Source organism: Globicephala melas, chromosome 1, assembly GCF_963455315.2.
Source record: "Globicephala melas chromosome 1, mGloMel1.2, whole genome shotgun sequence".
NCBI classification, from domain to species: domain Eukaryota; kingdom Metazoa; phylum Chordata; class Mammalia; order Artiodactyla; family Delphinidae; genus Globicephala; species Globicephala melas.
In genome coordinates this window covers 182,164,363-182,185,939 of record NC_083314.1, presented here as the reverse complement: position 1 = coordinate 182,185,939, position 21,577 = coordinate 182,164,363, and the positions used below count along the sequence as shown (strand labels likewise).

The window sequence follows — 21,577 nt, the reverse complement described above, 5'->3', positions numbered from 1 at the left end:
GAGAGGCCCGCGTACCGCAAAGAAAAAAAAAAAAGTAAAATTAATGAGTGAAAGTGAAGCAGTTTTCCATAATTCCCTCTGAAAATAGAGAAGCCTCTTCCCAGCAGCTAAACTAACCTTTATTAATAGTATCAACAGTAGCTAATATTTCTTAGTCTCTCAACAGCATTTGCGTAATTCTTTACTCTTCTTCCTTGAAATAGTTTCCCCTCTTGGTTTCCATGACACCAGACCTTGCAGGATCTGTCTCTTCCTGGATAAGTCTCCTTCTGGCTTATTCTCTACTGAAAGTTCAAGTTCTTCAGCACTCCAGACTGAGGTCTTTTTTCCTCTCTATATATCTCTGCTATCTGGTATGGTAGCCACTAACCACATTTTGCAATTTAAATTCAAATTAATTACAAATAAATAAAATGTGAAATTTAGTTCCTCAGTTGCTGTAGCCACACTTCAAATGCTAGTCGCTGGGTCTGGTGTTAGTGGCTACCAGGTTGGACAGCACAGATAAAGGACAATTCTGTCATTGTAGAACGTTCTGTTGGACACCAGTTCAACACAAGCAGTGCTGTGTACTCTCCGTTGCAACACATAAGCAATGCACTATGTCTGTCATGCCCCTTAGTGATGCCAAGATCAGTCAGTTGTACAGGTAGTAACATTGTGAAGGTCCCCGTCAACCTTTCACCTTTGGTTTTATTCCTTGGTAATCTTTGCCTGAAGCAGTTGTTTTACTCCTTTTTTAAAAAGATACATATGAAATTATTCATGTAATTGTTCTAGGTGGTATCTTTCTATATCAGTGCATTTAAATCTGAGCTCATTTTTAGTAACTACATAATGTTTACTGTATATGTCCTAAAGTGTCGTGTATACCCCAAAGTACTATTTAATTTTGCTGAATAAGTACATATTCTCAAGCATGTGGTATTTTAAATTGTGCATCCTTTCTCTTTCAGATGAGCAGAAGACCTTTTCTTCCTTCCAGACATTAAAAAATGATAGCATGTACCCCGAGTCTTGTGAGGATTTGAGAAGGTATCAGCATAGCCCATCCTATCAGCAGATAAACTGTATTGACAGCGTTATCAGGTATGAGACACAAGTTTTGATAACATGTTAGTTTTTCCAGAAGCGTATGTTGTCACTATGGGGCCTTTATATCATTTTTTTTTTTTTTTTTTTTTGCGGTACGCGAGCCTCTCACCGTTGTGGCCTCTCCCGTTGCGGAGCACAGGCTCCGGACGCGCAGGCTCAGCGGCCATGGCTCACGGGCCCAGCCGCTCCGCGGCATGTGGGATCTTCCCGGACCGGGGCATGAACCCGTGTCCCCTGCATCGGCAGGCGGACTCTCAACCACTGCGCCACCAGGGAAGCCCCTGTATCAGCTGTTTATTTTTCACTATAAATCAATGGATATCTACTACTAACAACTCATAATAAATTGAACATTTTGGGGGATGCAAAAAATTAGAAGATGCATCCCTTCTTTGAATATAGTTCAGAAGACAAGACCTACACTCATAAAAATTAAGATTTGACGATCAGTTCAAGACCATAGTCAGGGAAATGTAACAACCCCGTGATGTAGGACAGGATGGTCAGGGAAGCCTTCACCCAGGAAGAAAGTGAGGGACTTCCCTGGTGGTCCAGGGGTAAAGACTCTGCGCTCCCACTGCAGGGGCACAGGGTTCGATCCCTGTTCGGGAAACTAAGATCCCACATGGCGCGCAGCGCGGCCAAAAAAAAAAGAATGTGAAATACCCCAAACAGAGGTGGCGTGAGAAAAGCAGAAAGGTGGAGGATGGCAAAGTTGGGAGCAGGTAGGAATACGCAACCGAATTACCTTGTTGCAGGTACCTGAAGAGTTACAACATTCCAGCTTTGAAGAGAAAGTGTATCTCCTGTACAAATACGACTTCCTCGTCCTCGGAAGAAGACGGACAGAGCCACAGAGCAGATGATGTCCAAGCACTGCAAGGTGACAGGAATGCCTTTCATAGTTAGATCAAGAGAGTTATTACAAAGCCACCCCTCTCTGTTTTCTCTCTAATCTTTTGACTTTAATTATTTCATTGTAATCACAAAGAATCCACATTGCCTCTTTATGGCCAGTAGGTTTTAACTTGTCAGTTATAAGTGGGTGTAAACTGTTTGGGTCTTTAATATTGAGTTTCCAGTTGGGAATTTTTCTTTTCACTGTCAGTTGCTCTTCCATCACCAGCTGTTTCTCAGATCCCAGCCGTACCTACATCAGAAATGCCAGCTAATGGACGGTCCACAGATGCTGAAGGAGGAGCGCCACAGGCCCTGACCAAGGAGGCTCTGAGCCTGGACGTGAGGCAGTGCAGCTACAGCAGCACCGTTGTTCACATGCCACCACTGGAGTCAGGTACCATGGTACCTTCTATTTTAAAATACACTCAACGTTAAATACACCGTCGTGAGAAAACAAGTCATTAATGCCATTCACTTAGCAATGACATCTAAATTATAAATACTTTTTTCTTTAATTCAGTTACAGTATTTTTGGAAATATCATCATGTTTATGTTGGTTACATACTTAGGACTGTATTTCTTAGTTATGTCCTCTGCCAGTCAACTCTTGACACACTTAAGGCACCTAGAATAGTACCTGATACATAATAATAAGCCCCCAATTGTTGATGGGACTGCCTTGGGTCACTTTGTTGCTGACCTTGAAAGAAAGTGTCCAATTCAAACTTGGACTGTAGTTGTGACTAGATGGGTCATATATACATTCAAATTTTGTTTGGTAACAGTGAGGACAGTATGTTTGAAATGCTCTTCCTTTGACATAATGATTTGGTGAACTATTCTGATGTCTTCTTTTTATTCCTTTTTACTGTCTCCTATCCTTTTTCACTTTTGCACTATTCATGAGGGTTTGGTGGATGAGGAAATGGTGACAAACGTGTTCAATCAGGTTTTCGGATTATGTCTAACACCTTTGCTAGTCTTCAGTGGTATATAAGTTACCATATGCTGAGCTGTGACTGTGTACCATTCCCTTCTCCTAGTTCTTCATATAAATTAATTCATTTAATCCTCACAACCACCCTTTGAGGTGGAGAACGTTATGTTACTAGGTGGATTGTGGATTGGTGGGAAAAGGCCAGATCGACAGCTGTTGTGAGATTAGATTATTTCTGTTTGTTTTTATTATATTATTGATATTATATTATACTATTAGATGATTTCTGTATATCTTATTCTATTATTTCTATTATTTCTAATTAGCCACAGATAGAGTTGTTTTGGAGTTGAGCTAGTCCCTCAGGAGAGGAGCAGATGCGTGTTTTTAGTGTACCTATTCTTAAGTGCTTTGGATTCCTGTGTGGGCGTGTAGCTGTTAGTGACAGAGTCCGTGCAAGGTAGGGCCTCACCCAGCATGGAAAGCTCTTTTTTTGACTGTGCCACTATACTTTGTGTACTCTGGTTGTATATGACTGTTTTGAAAGAATCTATACTACAATCTACATGCTTTCATTTAAAGAATAAGGGATATTTACTGATAATCATTTCTCCTGACCTTAAACCAGTCTCAGCATCTACAGGTGCTCATCTTTATTCTAAGGAGAGAAAGCAGAATCAGAGTCCAGATGTTCTTGAACTGCATCTGTCTTTTGCTTTCTGGAAAGCCCGTACTCCTGGAGTTTATACCTTATGCTAATAATGAGTTGGGTCTGAGGACCATGACCCCAAATGCATTTCTCTGCAAGTTATTACTTCTGTTTTATATATGGAACAATTAAGGCACGAACAGGTTAAGTAACAACTTGCCCAAAGTCACACAGCAAACGAGTGGCAGAGTAGAGAATCAAACACTGACAATTAGTCTCCAGAAACCATTGCCATTACGGATATTTTAAAATCTATAACAGGGTTGATGGAGTATGAGATATAAAAATTAGCTAAAAAGCCAAGAGATAAACTAAAATGTAATTTTTAAAAACAAATAATCCAAAAGAAGGATAGGAAAGGACGATTAGGGCAACAACAACAACCATAAAACCAGGGAACCTATCAAACCAATAAAATAATAGCTCTAAATCCAACAAGTCTATAATTACATAAAATGGCAGAAATTGTCAGAACAGATAAAAATAAATCAAGACCCAAGTATGTGCTGTCTGCAGAGTACAATTTAAATATAAATTCACAAATGGGTTGAGAACAATTGGATGGGGAAGATGCACAATCCAAACAACACGCCTAAAAAGGCTGAGTGCCTGTATTAATAATAGACTTCAGGAGGGAGTCTCACCAGAGACATTTCATTGTGACAAAGCAGCCAGTTCATCTAATAAATAACAAACATGGAAGTGTTTTCACTCATAACAGACCTTTAAAGATATGAAGCAAAAATTGAATGAGTCAGAGAAAGTCTTTCCATAATCATAGTTGAAGAACTTAACACCCCTTTTCTGCAAATGTTAAAACATCTTAACGAAATAGATGATCTGAACAGTGCGGTCAGCCACTTGACCTAATTGATATCTAGAGAACACAACACACAATAACTGCATTATACGTATTCTTTTCAAGTGCACATGATATGTTCACTGAGATATAAAATAGGTTGGGATGTAATACAAGTCTCAAATTTGAAATAATTGATGTTTTACAAACTACACTCTTTGGCTAGAGTTAATTCAATTAGAAATCAGTAAAAGTAAGATATTTATAAAGAGATTAATAACTTGAAATGCTAATGTTGGAGAAGAAAAGTCTCAAATCAGGGATCTAAAGTTCCACTTTAAGAAGCTAGCCAAAAATAAAACAAGCCAAAACCAAAAACACAATAAACCCAGGTAGAAGGAGGGAAGTAATAGAGATAAAAGCAGAAATCAACAAAATAAAAAACAGTACAGAAAATTAAAGCTCAAAGTTGCTTCTCTGAAGATGAACAAAAATTGATAAACCCTTTATGCCAAGTACCACACAGTTTTGATTCCTATAGTTTTATAGTAAGTCTTGAAATCAGGTAGTGTAAATCCTCCAACTTTGTTCATTTTCAAGATTGCTTTGAATATTCTAATTCAAAAAGTCCTGCAGCGGGGCTTCCCTCGTGGTGCAGTGGTTAAGAATCCGCCTGCCAAAACAGGGGACACGGGTTCAATCCCTGGTCCGGGAAGATCCCACATACCATGGAGCAGCTAAGCCCGAGTGCCACAGCTACTGAGCCTGCGCTCTAGAGCCCACGAGCCACAACTACTGAGCCCACGAGCCACAGCTACTGAAGCCTGCGTGCCTAGAGTCTGTGCTCTGCAACAAGAGAAGCGACAACAATGAGAAGCCCGCACACCAAAACGAAGAGTAGCCTCCGCTCACCGCAACTAGAGAAAGCCCACACGCAGCAACGAAGACCCAATGCAGCCAAAAATAAATAAATTAAGTAAATAAAATTTTTTTTAAATTAAAAAAAAAAAGCCCTGCAGGGATTTGAATTGATATATTGAATCTATATATCAACTTGGGGAGAATTGATATCTCAAAAATGTAGAGTCCTCTAATCCATGAACCTGGTATATCTATTCATTTATTTAGGTATTCTTAAATTCCTCACAGTAATATCTTACAGTTTTCAGTGTACAGATCTTGCATATCTTTTGTCAGTTTTAACCTCAAGTATTTCATATTATAAATAGGATTATTTTTAATGTCAGTTTCCAATTGTTTGTTGCTAATATATAGAAATATAATTGATTGTTGTATATTAATCTTTTATTCTACAGGCTTGCTAAACTCACTTATTAGTTCTAGAAACTTTTTGTCGATTCCATAGGATTTTCTACATGTATGATCATGTCTATGAAAGTCAGTTTTACTTTTTTTCCAATCTTCTTTTTAATCTTTTATTTGTTTGTTTTTTTGCCTTCTTGAACTGGCTAGAACCTCTAATAAATATTGAATAAAAGTTGCAAGAGCAACTATTCTTATGTTTTTCCTGATCTTGGAGAAAAAACATTAATTATGTTAGTCCTAGGTTTTTCATAAATGTACTTTATCAAATCGAGGACGTTCCCTTCTATTCCTAATATCTTCAGAATTTTTTTTATCAGAAATGGATGTTGGATTTTGTCAAATCTACCTGTTGAGATAATCATAAGATTTTTCTTTTTTAGTTTCTTTTTCAGTTTGTTAATATGATGAATTAACTATTTTTATTTCATTCAGTTTATTTAAACTGAAAAAAAAAAACAGTTCACCCATTTCACCCACCCCCCGCCTCTGGCAACCACCAATCTGTTCTCTGTATCTGTGAGCTTGACTTTTTTAAATAATTTATTTTTAGATTCCATATATAAGAGAGATCATATGATATTTGTCTTTCGCTGTCTGACTTATTTTACTTAGCATAATGCCATCAAGGTCCATCTATGTTGTTTAAATGGCAAGATTTCATCCTTTTTTATAGCTGGTTAATATTCCTGTATGTGTGTGTGCGTGTGTGTGTAGACCGGAGGTTCTCTGTACATCCATTGATGGATATTTCGGTGGTTTCCATGTGTTGGCTGTTGTAAATAGTGCTCCAGTGAACGTGGAGGTGCGTTTATCTTTTCCAATTAGTGTTTGTGTTTTCTTCAGATAAATACCCAGTAGTGAACTTGCTGGTTCATATGATAGTTCTAGTTTTAGTTTTTTGAGGAACCTCCGTACAGTTTTATAAAGTGACTGCACCAGTTTACATTCCCACCAACAGTGCCCAAGGGTTCCCTTTTCTCCACATCCTTACAAGCACATTATTATTATTATTTTGGCTTTTGACCAATCTTCTTTTATCTTATTTTTTTTTAGTTTTTTAATTTTATATTGGAGTATAGTTGATTTACAATGTTGTGTTAGTTTCAGGTATACTACAGCAAAGTGATTTAATTGTACACATGCATATATGTATTCTTTTTCAGATTCTTTTTCCATATAAGTTATTACAGAGTATTGAGTAGAGTTCCCTGTGCCATACATAGGTCCTTGTTGATTATCTATTTTATATATAGTAGTTTGTATATGTTAATCCCAACCTCCTAATTTATCCCTCCTCCTCCCCCACCTTTCCCATTTGGTAACCATAAGCTTGTGTTCTAAGTCTGTGAGTCTGTTTCTGTTTTGTAAATAAGTTCATTTTATCCACATGTAAGGGACATCATGTAAGGGACATCATGTAAGTCCACATGTAAGTCCACATGTAAGGGACATCATAAGATATTTGTCTTTCTCTGTCTGACTTACTTCAGTTAGTATGATCATCTCTAGGTCCATCCATGTTGCTGCAAATGGCATTATTTCATTCTTTTCTATGACTAATATTCCATTGTGTATATATACCACATCTTCTTTATCCATTCCTCTGTTGATGGACATTTAGGTTGCTTCCATGTCTTGGCTATTGTGAATACTGCTGCTGTGAACACTGCTGTGCATGTATCTTTTTGCAGTTTTTGTCTTTTCTGGATATATGCCCAGGAGTGGGATTGCAGGATCGTATGGCAACTCTAGTTTTTAAAGAACCTCCATACTGTTCTCCATAGTGGCTGTATCAATTTACATTCCCACCAACAGTGTAGGAAGGTTCCCTTTTCTCCACACCGTCTCCAGCATTTATTATTTGTAGACCTTTTGATGATGGCCATTCTCACCAGTGTGAGGTGACATCTCATTGTAGTTCTGATTTTCATTTCTCTAATAATCAGTGACGTTGAGCATCTTTTCATGTGCTTTTTGGCCATATGTATGTCTTTTTTGGAGAAATGTCTTTTTAGGTTTTCTGCCCATTTTTAAATCAGATTGCTTATTTTTTTGTTTTTTTGGCTGTTGAATTGTATGAGCTCTTTATATATTTTGGATATTAGCCACTTACCAAGTATATGATTTGCAAATATTTTCTCCCATTCAGTTGGTTGCCTTTTCATTTTGTTGATCATTTCCTTTGCTGGGCAAAAGTTTTGTTCTTCTTTCTCAAGATTGCTTTGGCTATTCAGGGTCTTTGATGTTTCCATACAAATTTTTCGACTGTTTGTTCTATTTCTCTGAAAAATGCTATTGGAATTTTGATAGAGATTGCCTTGAATTTGTATATTGCTTTGGGTAGCATGGACATTTTAACAATATTGATTCTTCCAATCCATGTGCACGAAATATCCTTCGATGTATTTGTGTCTTCTTCAATTTTAAATGTTAAAATATCTTTGCATTCCTGGGTTAAACCCCACTTGGTCATGATGTATTTCCTTTTTTATATATTGGATTCATTTTGCTAAAATTTTCATAAGAATTTCGAGATCTATGTTTATGAGAGCGATTGGTCTGTCATTTTGTTTGCTTTTGTTTTAATGACTTTGGTTTTGGTATCAGGATACTCCTGGCCTCATAGCATGAGCTGGGAAGTGTTTTGTTCTCTTCAGTTTTCTAGAAGACTTTATGTAGAATTGGTATTTTTTCTTCCTTAAATGTTTGCTCAAACTCACCAGTAAAGCCATCTGGGCTTGAAGTTTTCTTGGTGGAGAAGTTTTTAACTACAAATTCAATTTTTTAAGTAGATATGGGGCTATTCAGGTTTTCTACCTCTTGTTGAGTGATCTTTGTTAGTGTGTATGTCCCAAAGAACTGGTCGATTTTGTCTAAGTTGTCAAGTTTATTGGAAAAAGTTGTTTATAATGTTCCCTTATTATTCTTTTGAGGTCTAGTGATAGTAGGGTCTCTAGTGATGTTTCCGCTATCATTTCTGAAATTGGTAACTTATATCTGCTCTTTTTTTCCTCATCAGTCTTGCTAGAGTTTAATCAATTTTACTGTTCTCTGCAAAGAGCCAGCTTAAAATTTTATTGATTTTCTCTCTTTATTATTTTTCTGTTTTCTACAATACTTAACATATGTTTACTCTAATCTTTCTTATTTCCTTTCTTCTGCTTACTTTTGTTTTACCTTGCTCTTGTTTTTCCAGTTTCTTAAGATGGAAGCTGAAATCATTGATTTCAGATATTTCTTCCCTAGTGGATTTTAGTGTAAATTTTTCTTTTACTCTCAGCTGCATTTCACACATTTTGATGTATTTCATTTCATTTTCATCATGTTCAAATGCTGCCTAATATCCCTTTTTATATCTTCTCTGAAATCATTTACATTATCACCAATGTCATATATATACATATATCATCATATATTATTTAGAAAGCATATTTAGAGATTTTCCAGACCTCTTTATGTTATTGATTTCTAATTTAATCCCATTTTGGTCAGAGAAAATACAAAACTTGAATTCTTTTAAATTTATTGAGGCTTGTTTCATGGTCTGTATATGGTCTATCTTGGTAAATGTTCTGTATGCACTTGGAAAGGATGTTTATTCTGCCCAGTGTGTGAACTAGGTCAGGTTGGTTGATAGTCTTGTTCAAGTCTTCTCTATCCCCCAGTTTTCTGAATCCTTGCTGTACCTCAGGAGGAGTGTTAAAGTCTCTGGCTGTAATTGTGGGCTTGTCTATTTCTCCTTGCCATTTTATCAGTTTTTGCTTCGTGCATTTTGAAGCTTTCTTACTTTGTGCGTAAATGTTTAGAATTGCTGTGTCCTTTTGATGAATTTATCCTTTTATCATTGTGAAATGACCTTCTTATCGTTTGTCTATTCTTTGCTCTAAAATATACTTTGTCTTATGTTACTATATTCACTCCAGCGTTCTTTTTTTATTTTTGATTAGTGTTAACATGTTATATCTTTTTCCACCCTTTACTTTTAACCTATGTATGTCTTGGTATTTAACGTGGGCTTTATTTTAGTGGTTGCTTAGAGTTTATGATGTATATATTTAATTTTTGCCAGTCTACCTTCTAGAGATATTATACCATTTAATGCATAGTATAAGAAACTTAAAGTACTATACTTCCAGTTCCCCCCTTTGGCCTTTGTCTATTGGCATATATTTCTACATATGTTAGAAATCCCACACTACATTGTTATTATGCTTACTTACATAGTTATTATCTTTGAAAGAGGTTTAAATGTTTACCCCTGTAGTTATCTCTTCCAGTGCTTTTCATTCCTTTACGTAGATTCATCTGATATCACTCTCCTTCTGCCTGAGGGTATTCCTTTTCTGTCTCTTGTAGTACAGGTCTACTGATGATGAATTCTTCCCATTTTTGTATGTCTGAAAATGTCTTTATTTCACCTTCTTGTTTTAAAGACATTTTATCAGAGCGTAGAATTCTAGGTTGACAGTGTTTATCTTTCATTACCTTAAAGATGCTGCCCCACTGTCTTCTCATTTGCATTGTTTCTGACAGGAAGTCTGCTGTCATATGTACTGTTTGCATGTCTTTTTTCTGGCTACTTGTAAGATTTTCTCCTCATCATTAATTTAAAGAATTTGAGGGACCTCCCTCATGGTGCAGTGGTTAAGAATCTGCCTGCCAACGCAGGGGACATGGGTTTGATCCCTGGTCCAGAAAGATCCCACATGCCGTGGAGCAGCTAAGCCTGTGTGCCACAACTACTGAACCTGCGCTCTAGAGCCCATGAGCCACAACTACTGAGCCTGTGTGCCAGAACTGCTGAAGCCCACGTGCCACAGCTGCTGAAGCCCGCGCACCTAGAGCCCGTGCTCTGCAACAAGAGAAGCCACCTCAATGAGAAGCCCGCGCACTGCGGTGAAGAGTAGCCCCCCGCTCACCGCAACTAGAGAAAGCCCACGCACAGCAACGAAGACCCAACACAGCCAAAAATTAATTAATTAATTAATTTTTAAAAAAAGAATTTGTGATGTCCATGATGTAGTGTTCTTCATGTTTTTTGTGCTTGGAGTTCATTGAGCTTCTTGGATTTGTAGGTTTAGAGTTTCCATCAAATAGAAAAGAATGTTTTCCGTTATTTTTAAAATATTTTTTCTGTTTCCTCTTTTTCTGGGACTCAAGTTATAGGTATATAGGCTGCTTGAAGTTGTCTCACAGTCCACTGATGCTCTGTTCATTTAAGTCTTTTTCAATTTTTTAGGTCTTTGTTTCATTTTGGGACAGTCTCTGTTGCTATGTCTTCAGGTTCACTAGTATTTTCTATTACAATATCTAATCTGTTGTTATTTCCATTCAGTATATTTTCCAACTCACATATTTTAGTTTTCATTGCAGAAGTTCTGTTTGGATGTTTTTTAATATATCTTCCATGTCTTTATATAACATATTTAATCTTCCCTGTGGCTGTATGGAATACAGTATAAAACTATTAACGTTCTATCTGCCAATTCTAACATCTCTGCCAGCCCAGGGTTGGTTTTGCTTGATTAATTTTTCTCCTTATTGTGGGTTGTATTTTCCTGCTTCTTTGCATGCCTAGTCTTTGATTGGATGCCAGATACTGTGATTGGGTGCTGAATATTTCTGTATTGCTGTGAGCACCATTGAGCTTTATTCTGGGACCCAGTTAAGCAATGTGGAAACAGATTGGTCTTTTCAGGCTCTGCTTTTAAAATTGGTTAGGCTGGACCAGAGCAGTGTAGGGTAGGCCTAATTCTTCTCTGCTACTGAGGCAAGACCCTTCAGAGCATTCTACCCAATGCCCGGGGATTATGAGGTTTTTCTAGTCTGGCTGTTGGGAGTGAGCCCTGTTCTCCAGGTGGTGTGAGCTTCGATCTGATTCTTTCAGGTGATTTTTTTTCCTCCCATCTGTGCACTGGTGAGGACTCTGGGGTCCCTGCAGCTGTCTGGAGTCCTCTCTGTGCAGCTGTCCTCTACATTTCTCTTCCTGAAAACTCCAGCCACCGTGGCCTCCCCAGACTCTCAGCTCTGCCTCTGCTCTCAGGGATCCCACAAGGCTCACCTGGTTTCCCCACCTTGCTCCTCAGAAACTCTCAAGGCAGTAAGCCAGGCAGATGTGGGGCTCACCTTGTTTTCCATCCCTTAAGAGTCACTCTCCTTTGTTACCTGATGTTCAGTGTCTTGGAACTTATTGTTTCATATATTTAGTCCCTTCCTGGTTGTTTCAGATGGGAAGGTCAGTCTAGTCCCTGTTCCTCCATCTTGGCCAAAATCCAAAGTGTTGACTTACTTCCGCTGTGTTGACTTACACTAGTCAGTGCCTGTTTCTGGAAGCAGAATGGGGGCATGCCCACCCACACCTCAGTAGCACACAGCAGGGGAAAGGTGGAATGGACACTGGGAGAACCCACCAGTGTCCACCATAAAGTCTTTTGTACCTGGAAGAAGTAATGTTTAGAAGCAACTCAGCATCCATCTACAGATGCTTACTTTAGTAAAAAGTCATAAATAGGGCTTCCCTGGTGGCGCAGTGGTTGAGAGTCCGCCTGCCGATGCAGGGGACACGGGTTCGTGCCCCAGTCCAGGAAGATCCCACATGCCGCGGAGCGGCTGGGCCCATGAGCCATGGCCGCTGAGCCTGCACGTCCAGAGCCTGTGCTCCGCAGCGGGAGAGGCCACAACAGTGAGAGGCCCGCGTACCGCAAAACAAAACAAAACAAAACAAAACAAAACAAAACAAAAAAAGTCATAAATACATCATATGTGATGCACTGATAAAAGGGATATTGTTAAATGAAAAAACACATTGCAGGCTAGTGTACAAGATTATATGCCGTTTGGGTAAACATGGAGGTGAAGAATAAGAATCTGTATTCATGCTTATTTATAGATGTGTAAAGAAAGTAGGCAGATATATAAGGAAATAAAAGAAATGGTTTTCTGTGGGGAGAATAAATGAGAACTAGGCAGATTGTGTACAGGGATAGGGAGAAGCTACTAAATGTCTTTCTAATACATGCTGATTTTTGAACCACGTGGGTATATTACATATTAAGAAAAATAAATCCAAACATAACAATTTCTTGGAGAGTTCAGGGAGATAGAAAATATTTACAATGAAAGCAAGATTTAAATAAGTATGTACCTTGAGTATTACAACTCTAAAACATATATACACGTGTACAAAGAGTATAAAGAAAGGCAGAAAAATTAAAAATGTATCTGCTAGATTGATGAAGGTTTTATGTTCCAGCTGTTGTAATGATTGTAAACATTTCTTGAAAGACAACTAAAGTAGTGAAGGTAAATAAATGCAAAGTAACTGGTAGGAGTTAAAATTAAATCCGTCTTCCTCCACTTCATCAGAATTGAGTCCAGCAGAGCTTGGCACCCTGCCCTGTGAGCCCTGGACCCTCAGCACACACCCAGCTGCACTGGCCTCAGAACAGTTTAAACACACAGGGCTCACAAAAGCTGTGCTGTCAGCCCACACGCAGAAGGAAGAGCCGAGTTATGTGGATCAGTTCCGGGACAGGATTCTGTCATCGCCCTACGGCTCCTATCTTCAGCAAGAAAGCAGGAGCAAAGCTACATATTCAGATGTTCAAGGTAGTTAAAATTTTGAAAATATATTCCCTTTATCAACATAGTTGTCAAATTTATAAATCATACGTGAGTACTGGGAGATACGGCGTGGAGTATAGGAGTTTTGCTTGTAAGAAACTGATTGAGAGATACTGAAATAAGTTTATTTTATAGCAACAGCTTTTACCCAGGATCTTGTTCATCTTTTCAGAGCTATTTTCTGTCATCCCTGCAGTGGACATAGTTACTATCGGCCAATGTTTATTCCTTGTAAAATCTACTTAGAATTATCTATCAACATTGTCCTTCTCTTCTGTTCTGGCTTAGTTTTCTGTAACACGCCTTCCTCTTTACCCTTCAGGAGATTCTGCTTCCAAGCCTATCCGATCCGCTGGTTGCAGGAAGGGGAAGCACAAGCGTAAGAAGCTGCTCATGTGGTCGGACAGCAAGGGCGCTAAGGATGACTTCTGTCCCCACCTCGTAGGAGAGGCCCAGGATGGACAGCCCTGGTGCCCTTCCTCCACCTCCTCTCCTTATGCCTCTGGCCCATTGCTCCAGGCTGCAGTGGTGGTTCCCAGCCAGGCACCTTGCCTCGTCCAAGCCCTTCCCCTCCCAACCATGACCTCCCTGGGGAGAGAACGTGCAGCCTCAGAAACTGCGTTGCAGAGTCTGCCTGAGCCGCCTTTCCCCAATGGCTTGCAGTCTTTCCCAGCTCTGCCCTCTGCTTGCTTAGATACTTTTATGAACATCTTCCTGCATGACCCCCCTATCTGTCCTCTCTTGTTACCACCATTCTCCCCATATCCATTCTTGGGAGCAGCAGGCTCTTCTGAAATACCTGCCTCGGTATCAGCAGTGCCTCCAAATCCAGACCCACCATCTTCAGCCATCAGCCAAAGGAGTGGCGAGGGAAAGTGGGGGACCCAGAATGAAGGGCACCCCCTCATTAACTCAAAGAGCAGCTCCCCGCTCCAGCTCGACCTGCTGCAGGAGGACAGGCCCAGATCCTGTGCATCCCCAGAAGCTGAGTATGTAAGTGACACTAACTTTCAACACACAAGAGAGAAAATAAATGTGCGTCCTCTTATTAAAATTAAGGTTTTTGCGCTGAGGCTCAAGACTAACGGCCTAGATGGGTAACTGTATTACAGCTGAGGTTGAGACTTTGTTCTGCAGAAACATGCAGTATATCCTTCAGACTCCATTTAAAAAGCTGCAGTGAAAGAATCTGCTGTGTCCTGAGTTCTTACATACTTGGCAAGGTTTTCCCCAAAGTGCTGTCTTTCAGATTTTCTTTGTGAACTGGATTTCCCCTCTGCTTTAAAATTTGATATCCAGGTATTAAACTTAAGTGTGCATTGCCTATAAAATGTGTTTTCTTACTTACAACTGGGGTTATGGGCTAGTTAGACAGGAACAAGCCATACTGATAAGACATGAATTGAGCAATTTTACTTTTTCAGACACAGTTGTAGGACACCAGGTCTGTATGGAGGGGGTAGGAGCTCATTTTTGTCATTAATTATCAGTAAAGTAGTTAGTTTATATAGTTTTATACTTACACATGTCATTTTTTAAAACGAAAAATTTTTGGTCACTTTCCTTTAACTTTTCATCTCTTTACCTAAAATGGCATTCTCAGATTTACTTGTCAGGTTACACTTTGGGATAAGACTTTCCTATACTTAGTATAGGATCCAAGACAAGCGTGAATATTTACGCAAAGTTTTTCTTCAGTCTTCCCTTCAAGGTGTAATAATGATTTTAAACAAATGTTCAGAATCTGATGATCCAAATCACGAAAGTATGCTCGATTTTGAAAGCCTGATATTAGTACACTTGCTAGAAACCTAAGGCAAAGCCTGGGCTACGGAATCAGACCTGGCTTCCAATCCCGGCTCTGCCACAGGTTAGGTGGCTTAGCTTACACAAGATATTTAACCTTTCTATGCCTTTGTTTTCTTATTTGAAAAATGGAAAGGTTAAGACTTCATGGCTTTTTCTGAGGACTAAATTAAATAATATTTATATAGCCCTTCTCCCCATGCAGTATAAGCTCAGGATAGCTGGAACATGGTTTTGTTCACTATTATATTATTAGCATTTTGAACAATTCTTAGAACATATAAAGTGTTCAATATATGTGTTCTGAATGACAAAAAAATAATAATAAAGCGCATACCTGTAAGGTTCCTGGAATGTAATAGGTGCTCAAAAAGCAGTAGTATCTTTAATGTTATAAATAAAGGAACTTTGACCACATTCCTGGGGGCAGGCTGAAAATGTTTTACTTCTCGGTTATGTATATACCTTTTTTTCTGTTTAACGTGTGAAGTTGAAGATCTGCCAGTTACTTTGTAATAGGATGCTTGAGATGTTCAAATCTTTTCTTGTGTCCTTACTTTCTAGCAGCCTGTCAGTCTCAACAGTGAGAATAAGAACGATCGTTTTACTACCAGTGAACTGTCTGCAGTGTCACTGCATGAGGCTTCTCCGCCGGGAGCTGGTTCTGCAGCAGCAGGTAGTGGATCAAAATGACACATCCTTCACACTCTGTGGTCAGGAGGTGACTAGGTAACAGGCTGTCTGGTTCTGGTCCTGGCGTGAAAGTAAAGTATTTTTTTTCTTTTTGTAAGCTTTATTGGGGTATATTTACATACAATAAATTCACCAAATTTAGGGGTGCAAATCGAGAATTCTCGCAGCTTGTCTACATTCGTGTAACCGCCGCCACCGTCACCATATAGAACGTTTCCAGACTGTGACCGTTCGCAGTCTGTCTGCCGCCCTGATCCCCCACCTCCTGGCAAGCACTGGTCTGCTTTCTGTCACTTTAATGCTGCTCTTTCTATAACTTCATATAGATCGACTCATCCCGTTTACAGTCTTTTGTGTCAGCATAGTGCTGTTGAGATTCATCCTTATTGTGTATATCAGTAATTTGTTCCTTTTTATTGCCAAGTGGAATTACATTGTATGGATAGCAGTTCGTCAGTTGATGGTTATTCGGTTGTTCCCAGTTTGGGGCTATTATGAATAATGCTGCTGTGAACATTAGTGTATGAGTCTTTTTGTGGACATATGTTTTCATTTTTCTTGGGTAAATACCTCAGAGTGAAATCGCTAGGTCACATGGTAAGTATACGGTTAACTTTATAAGGAACTGCCAACTGTTTTCCAAAGTGGCTGTACCGTTTGCATTCCTATCAGCCACATATGAGAGCTCCAATTGCAGTGCATCCTGCCCAACACTGGGTATTGTCCATCATTTAAATTTTAGCCATTCCAGTGTATACACAGTGGTACCTCATTGTGGTTTTATTGACTGTTGATTAATGGTGATGGCTGTCTTCTTGTGTACTTATTTGCCATTCATATGTGTTCACATCTGTTGCTTGTTTTGGGGGGGGTGGTTTGTTAGTTTTCTTATTGAGTAGTAAGAGTTCTGTATACATTCTGGATACAAGTCTGTTATCACATACTTGTTTTGCAAAAATTTCTTCCCTATTGTGTGCCTTGCCTTTTTTTTGATCTTTTATTTTTATCTTCGTTTTGAAGAGCAAATGTTTTTAAATTTTGATGAAGTTCAGTTTATCAGTTTTTTCTTTTGTAAGTTGTGCCTTTTCTGTCCTTTTTAAAGAAGTCCTTGCCTAACTAGAAGTCACTAAGATAGTCTCCTGTTTTCTCTTGGAAATTTTAGAGATTAAGCTTCTATATAGCTAAGTCTGTGATCCGTTTTTAGTTACTTTTTATACATGGTGTGAGCTCACCTCCTCTCATAGGCACACCAGAATTGCCACTATTTACAGAACACCTGTCGATGAAAAAGACCAGAACCTACTGCAAAAGATCTTCTACAACTAAAGATTTAAAGAAGGAACCATGAGATGGGTAGGTGGTGGGGAGTCACAGTATAGGCAAGACCCATACGCTGGGTGGGTGACCCACATATGGAAGAATAATTACAATTGCAAGGTTCTCCCCAAGGAGCAAAAAGTCTGAGTCCCACATTGGGCCCCCCAGCCTGGGGGTTCTACTCCAGGAAGATGAGCCCCAAGAACTTTTGGCTTTGAAGCCCAGCGGTGCTTACTTTTGGGAGAGCCAGAGGACTGTGGAAAATAGAGACTCCACTCTTAAAAGGCTCACACAGAATCTCACCCACTCCAGGACCCAGGGCAGAAGCAGTAATCTGAAAGGAGCCTGGGTCAGACCCACATGCTGATCTTGGAGAGTCTCCCCAAGAGGCAGGAAGCAGTTAATTGGAGCTCACCCCTGGGGACATAGGCATGGTGACAGCCATTTCTGGGAGCTCGTTCTGCCACATGGACTCTGTTGCTGGCAAGCGCCATTTGGGAATCCTTGTTGTAGCTTATTAGCCACAGGACCCAGCCCCACCCTACCCCCCCAGCCCTAAGGCACCAGGACTGGGACGCCTCAGGCCAAGCAACTAACTGGGCAGGGACACAGCCCCACCCAACAGCAGACAGTCAGCCTTAAGACCCCCTGAGCCCACACCTTCCCCTGGACACAGCCCTGCCCACCAGAGGGCCAAGGACCAGGCTCCACACACCACTGGGCAGGCACTAGATCTGGGACACCCAGGCCCCTGCACGCAGAGACCCTGGGACCTAGCTCCACCTACCAGAGGGCATGCACCAGACCCAGAATCCCCTATCCCAGCCACCAATGAGCCTGTTCTAGCCTTGGAACCAGCCTCACCCAACAGTGGGCGAACACCAACCCCAGGACAACCACAGCCCCGTAGCCTGTGGACCTAGCCCACACACCAGCAACCAACCTACCAGATACACAGAAATAAAAACAGCAAGTTAGGCAAAATGAGGCAACAGAGGAACATGTTCCAAGCAAAGGAATAAGATTTAAACCCCAGAAGAGCTAAGTGAAGTGGAGATAGTCCATCTGCCCAAGAAAGAGTTCAAGGTAATGTTTGTAAAGATGATCAGAGAACTCAGAAGAATGGATGAACAGAGAGAGAAATTAGAAGTTTTAGCAGTTAGAAAATATAAAGAACAACCAAACAGAGGTGAAGAATATAATCATTGAAATGAAAAATACACTAGAAGGAATCAACAGTAGACAAAATGGTACCGAGGAATGGACCAGTGAGGTGGAAGACAGAGTAGTGGAAATCACTGAAGATGAACAGGAAAAAGAATAAAAAGATGTGAGGACAGTGTGAGACATCTGGCACAACACCAGGCATACTAACATTCACATTTTTGAGGTTCCAGAAAGAGAAGAGAGAGAGAAAGGGGCAGAGAACATATTTGAAGATATAATAGCTGAATATATCCCTAACCTGGGAAAGGAAACATATCCAAGTCCAAGAAGAACAGAGAATCCCAAAGAGGACCACACGAAGGCACATTGCAGTTAAAATGGCAAAAATTAAGGATAAATAGAGAATATAAAGAAATAATAAGTGGGAACTGCCCGAGCATGGGGAAGGAACTGGATATACAAGTCCATGAAGCTAAGAGAAGACCTAGTTACCTCAACACAAAAAGACCTTCTTCTCCATGACTGTCAAAAGTCAATGGCAAAGAAAGAATTTTAAAGGCAGCCAGGGGAAAAAGGATGATAACCTGCAAAGGAACCCCCACTAGGCTATCAGCAGTTTTCTCAACAGAAACACTCTAGGCCAAGAGGGAGTGGAATGACATTCTCAAAATACTGAAATATAAAATCTGTCCGCCAAGAATACTCTATCCAGCAACGTTACCCTTCAGGTATGAAAGAGAAATAAAGGCTTTCCCAGACAAACAAAAGCTGAGGAAGTTCATCACCACTAGACCTGCCTTACAAGAAATGTTCTGCCTGAAATGAAAAGGCAAAAGTTCTGCCTGAAATGAAAAGGCAAAAGTACACAAAACCTTGAGTTAGGTAAAATAGAATCAGAAAAATCACAACTCAGTCAGAATAGGTTTTTAAATACATTATTACAGCATGAAAGTTAAAAAGAAGGAAAGCAGCAAAAATAACTATAGCTACTTCAATTTGGCAACAAACTCACAACTTAAAAGGGATAATTTGTGACAACTAGTACATAAAAGGGGAAGATGAAAAGGACAGACCTGTATAGGTAAATGGAGATAAGGTGCTCTCAGCATAAAAAGGACTATTTTATCTATGAGGTATTTTATGCAAACCTCATGGTAACCACATAACATAAATCTAGAGCAGAGACACGAAACATAAAAAAAAAAAACTGAGAAGAACATCATACAAAACCACCAAACCAAAATGGCAGACAGAAACACAAGGAAAAGAAACAATGGGGAAATAGAGCAACCAGAAAACAAAAGATTAAAAGGCAGTACTAAGTCCTCATTTGCCAATAATCACCATAAGTGTAAATGAGTTGAATTCATCAATCAAAAGACACAGAGTGGCTGGATGGATTACAAAACAAGACCCAACTATACACGGCCTCCAGGAGACCCATCTCAGCTCAACAGACAAACATAGACACAAAAGAAGGGATGGAAGATGATACTCCAAGCAGATGGCAGCCAAAAGAAAGTGGTATAGCCATACATATATCAGAGAAAATAGACTTCAAGCCAAAAAAGGTAACAAGAGACAAGATGGACATTATATAATGATGAAGGGGACAAGTCATCAGGAAGATATAACAGTTATTAATATTTATGCACCTAGCATAGGAGCATTAAAATACACAAAGCAATTATTAACAGACCTAAAAAGAGAAATTTGCAGCAACACAATAATAGTAGGGGACTTTAAAACTCCTCTTACATCAATGAATAGATGTCCTGTGAACAAGGAAACAGTGGCCTTAAATGAAACATTAGACCAGGTGGATTCATGGATTTGTATAGTCAATTCAAATGCAGCAGAATACACATTCTTCTCAAGTCCACATAGAACTTTCTCAGGGATAGATCATCTGTTGGCACACAAAACAAGTCTCAGTGCATTTAAGAAGATGGAAATTATATCATGCATTTTTTCTAATCACAGTGCTGTGAAACTACAAATCAACTATGAGAAGAAAGCTGGAAAACTCACAAATACGTAGAGACTGGACAACATGCTACTGAACAACTATTGAGTCAATGAAGAAATCAAAGAAGAAATCAAAAAATACCTGAAGACAATACAACATGTCAAAGCCTATGGGATGCAGCAAAAACAATACTAAGAAGAAAGTTTATAGCAATCCAGGCCTACCTCAAGAAACAAGAAAAATATCAAACAGTCTAACTTTACACCCAAAGGAACTAGAAAAAGAAGAACAAACGAAGCCCAAAGTCAGTAGAAGGAAGGACATAAAGATCAGAGAAGAAATGAAATAGACACAAAATTGACAAACCTTTAGCTAGACTCATTAAGAAACAAAGGGATAAAGCCTAATAAAACCAGAAGTGAAAGAGGAGAAATATGATACCATAGAAACACAGAGGATTAGACGAGTATATTGTGAACAGCTACATGCCAACTACCTGGACAACCTAGAAGAAATGGGCAAATTCTTAGAATCATACAGCTTTATAAGACTGAATCATGAAGAAATGGAAAATCTTGATAGATTGATTACTAGTAAAGAGAATGAAACAGTAATCAAAGACGTCCCAAATAAACAGAAGTCAAGGACCAGACAACTTCACAGGGGAATTCTCCCAAACATTCAAAGAAAATTTGATACCTATGCTTTTCAAAACTCTTCCAAAAAAACTGAAGAGGGGGAAACACTTTCCAACTCATTTTACAAGGCCATCATTGCCTGATGCCAAAACCAGACAAGGACACCACACAAAAAAAGAAAATTACAGGCCAGTATCTCTGATGAACCTAAATGTAAAAATCCTGAAAAAAGGTTAGCAGGGCTTCCCTGGTGGCACAGCGTTTGCGAGTCCGCCTGCCAACGCAGGGGACGCGGGTTCGTGCCCCGGTCCGGGAGGATCCCACATGCCGCGGAGCGGCTGGGCCCGTGAGCCATGGCCGCTGCGCCTGCGCGTCCGGAGCCTGTGCTCCGTGACAGGAGAGGCCACAACAGTGAAAGGCCCGCGTACCGCAAAAATAAATAAATAAATAAATAATAATAAATAAAATAAAATAAAATTAGGCTTAAAAAAAAAAAAAGGTTAGCAAATACATTTAAAGGATCATACATCATGATCAAGTGGGATTTATTCCAGGGATGCAAGGATGGTTCAGCATCCACAGATCAGTCAATGTGAA

General features: G+C 39.5%; 1 protein-coding gene across 6 annotated transcripts in view; it reads left to right on the top strand.

Annotated features, from left to right (window-relative positions):
• PER3 (period circadian regulator 3) overlaps positions 1–21,577 on the top strand; it is a 64,368-nt gene that overhangs the window by 30,309 nt on the left and 12,482 nt on the right. For 5 of the 6 annotated variants that reach the window (XR_009558742.1, XM_060283577.1, XM_030879682.3 and 2 more), the window contains 6 exons: positions 957–1,089; positions 1,854–1,978; positions 2,222–2,389; positions 13,133–13,375; positions 13,713–14,383; positions 15,761–15,872. Coding sequence is in view for 5 of the 6 variants with exons in the window: in XM_060283577.1 (XP_060139560.1) it covers positions 957–1,089; positions 1,854–1,978; positions 2,222–2,389; positions 13,133–13,375; positions 13,713–14,383; positions 15,761–15,872 (1,452 nt within the window). In the remaining variant the exon portion in view is untranslated. The remainder of the gene's footprint in view (positions 1–956; positions 1,090–1,853; positions 1,979–2,221; positions 2,390–13,132; positions 13,376–13,712; positions 14,384–15,760; positions 15,873–21,577) is intronic. The other variant, XM_060283569.2, reaches the window with a different exon arrangement.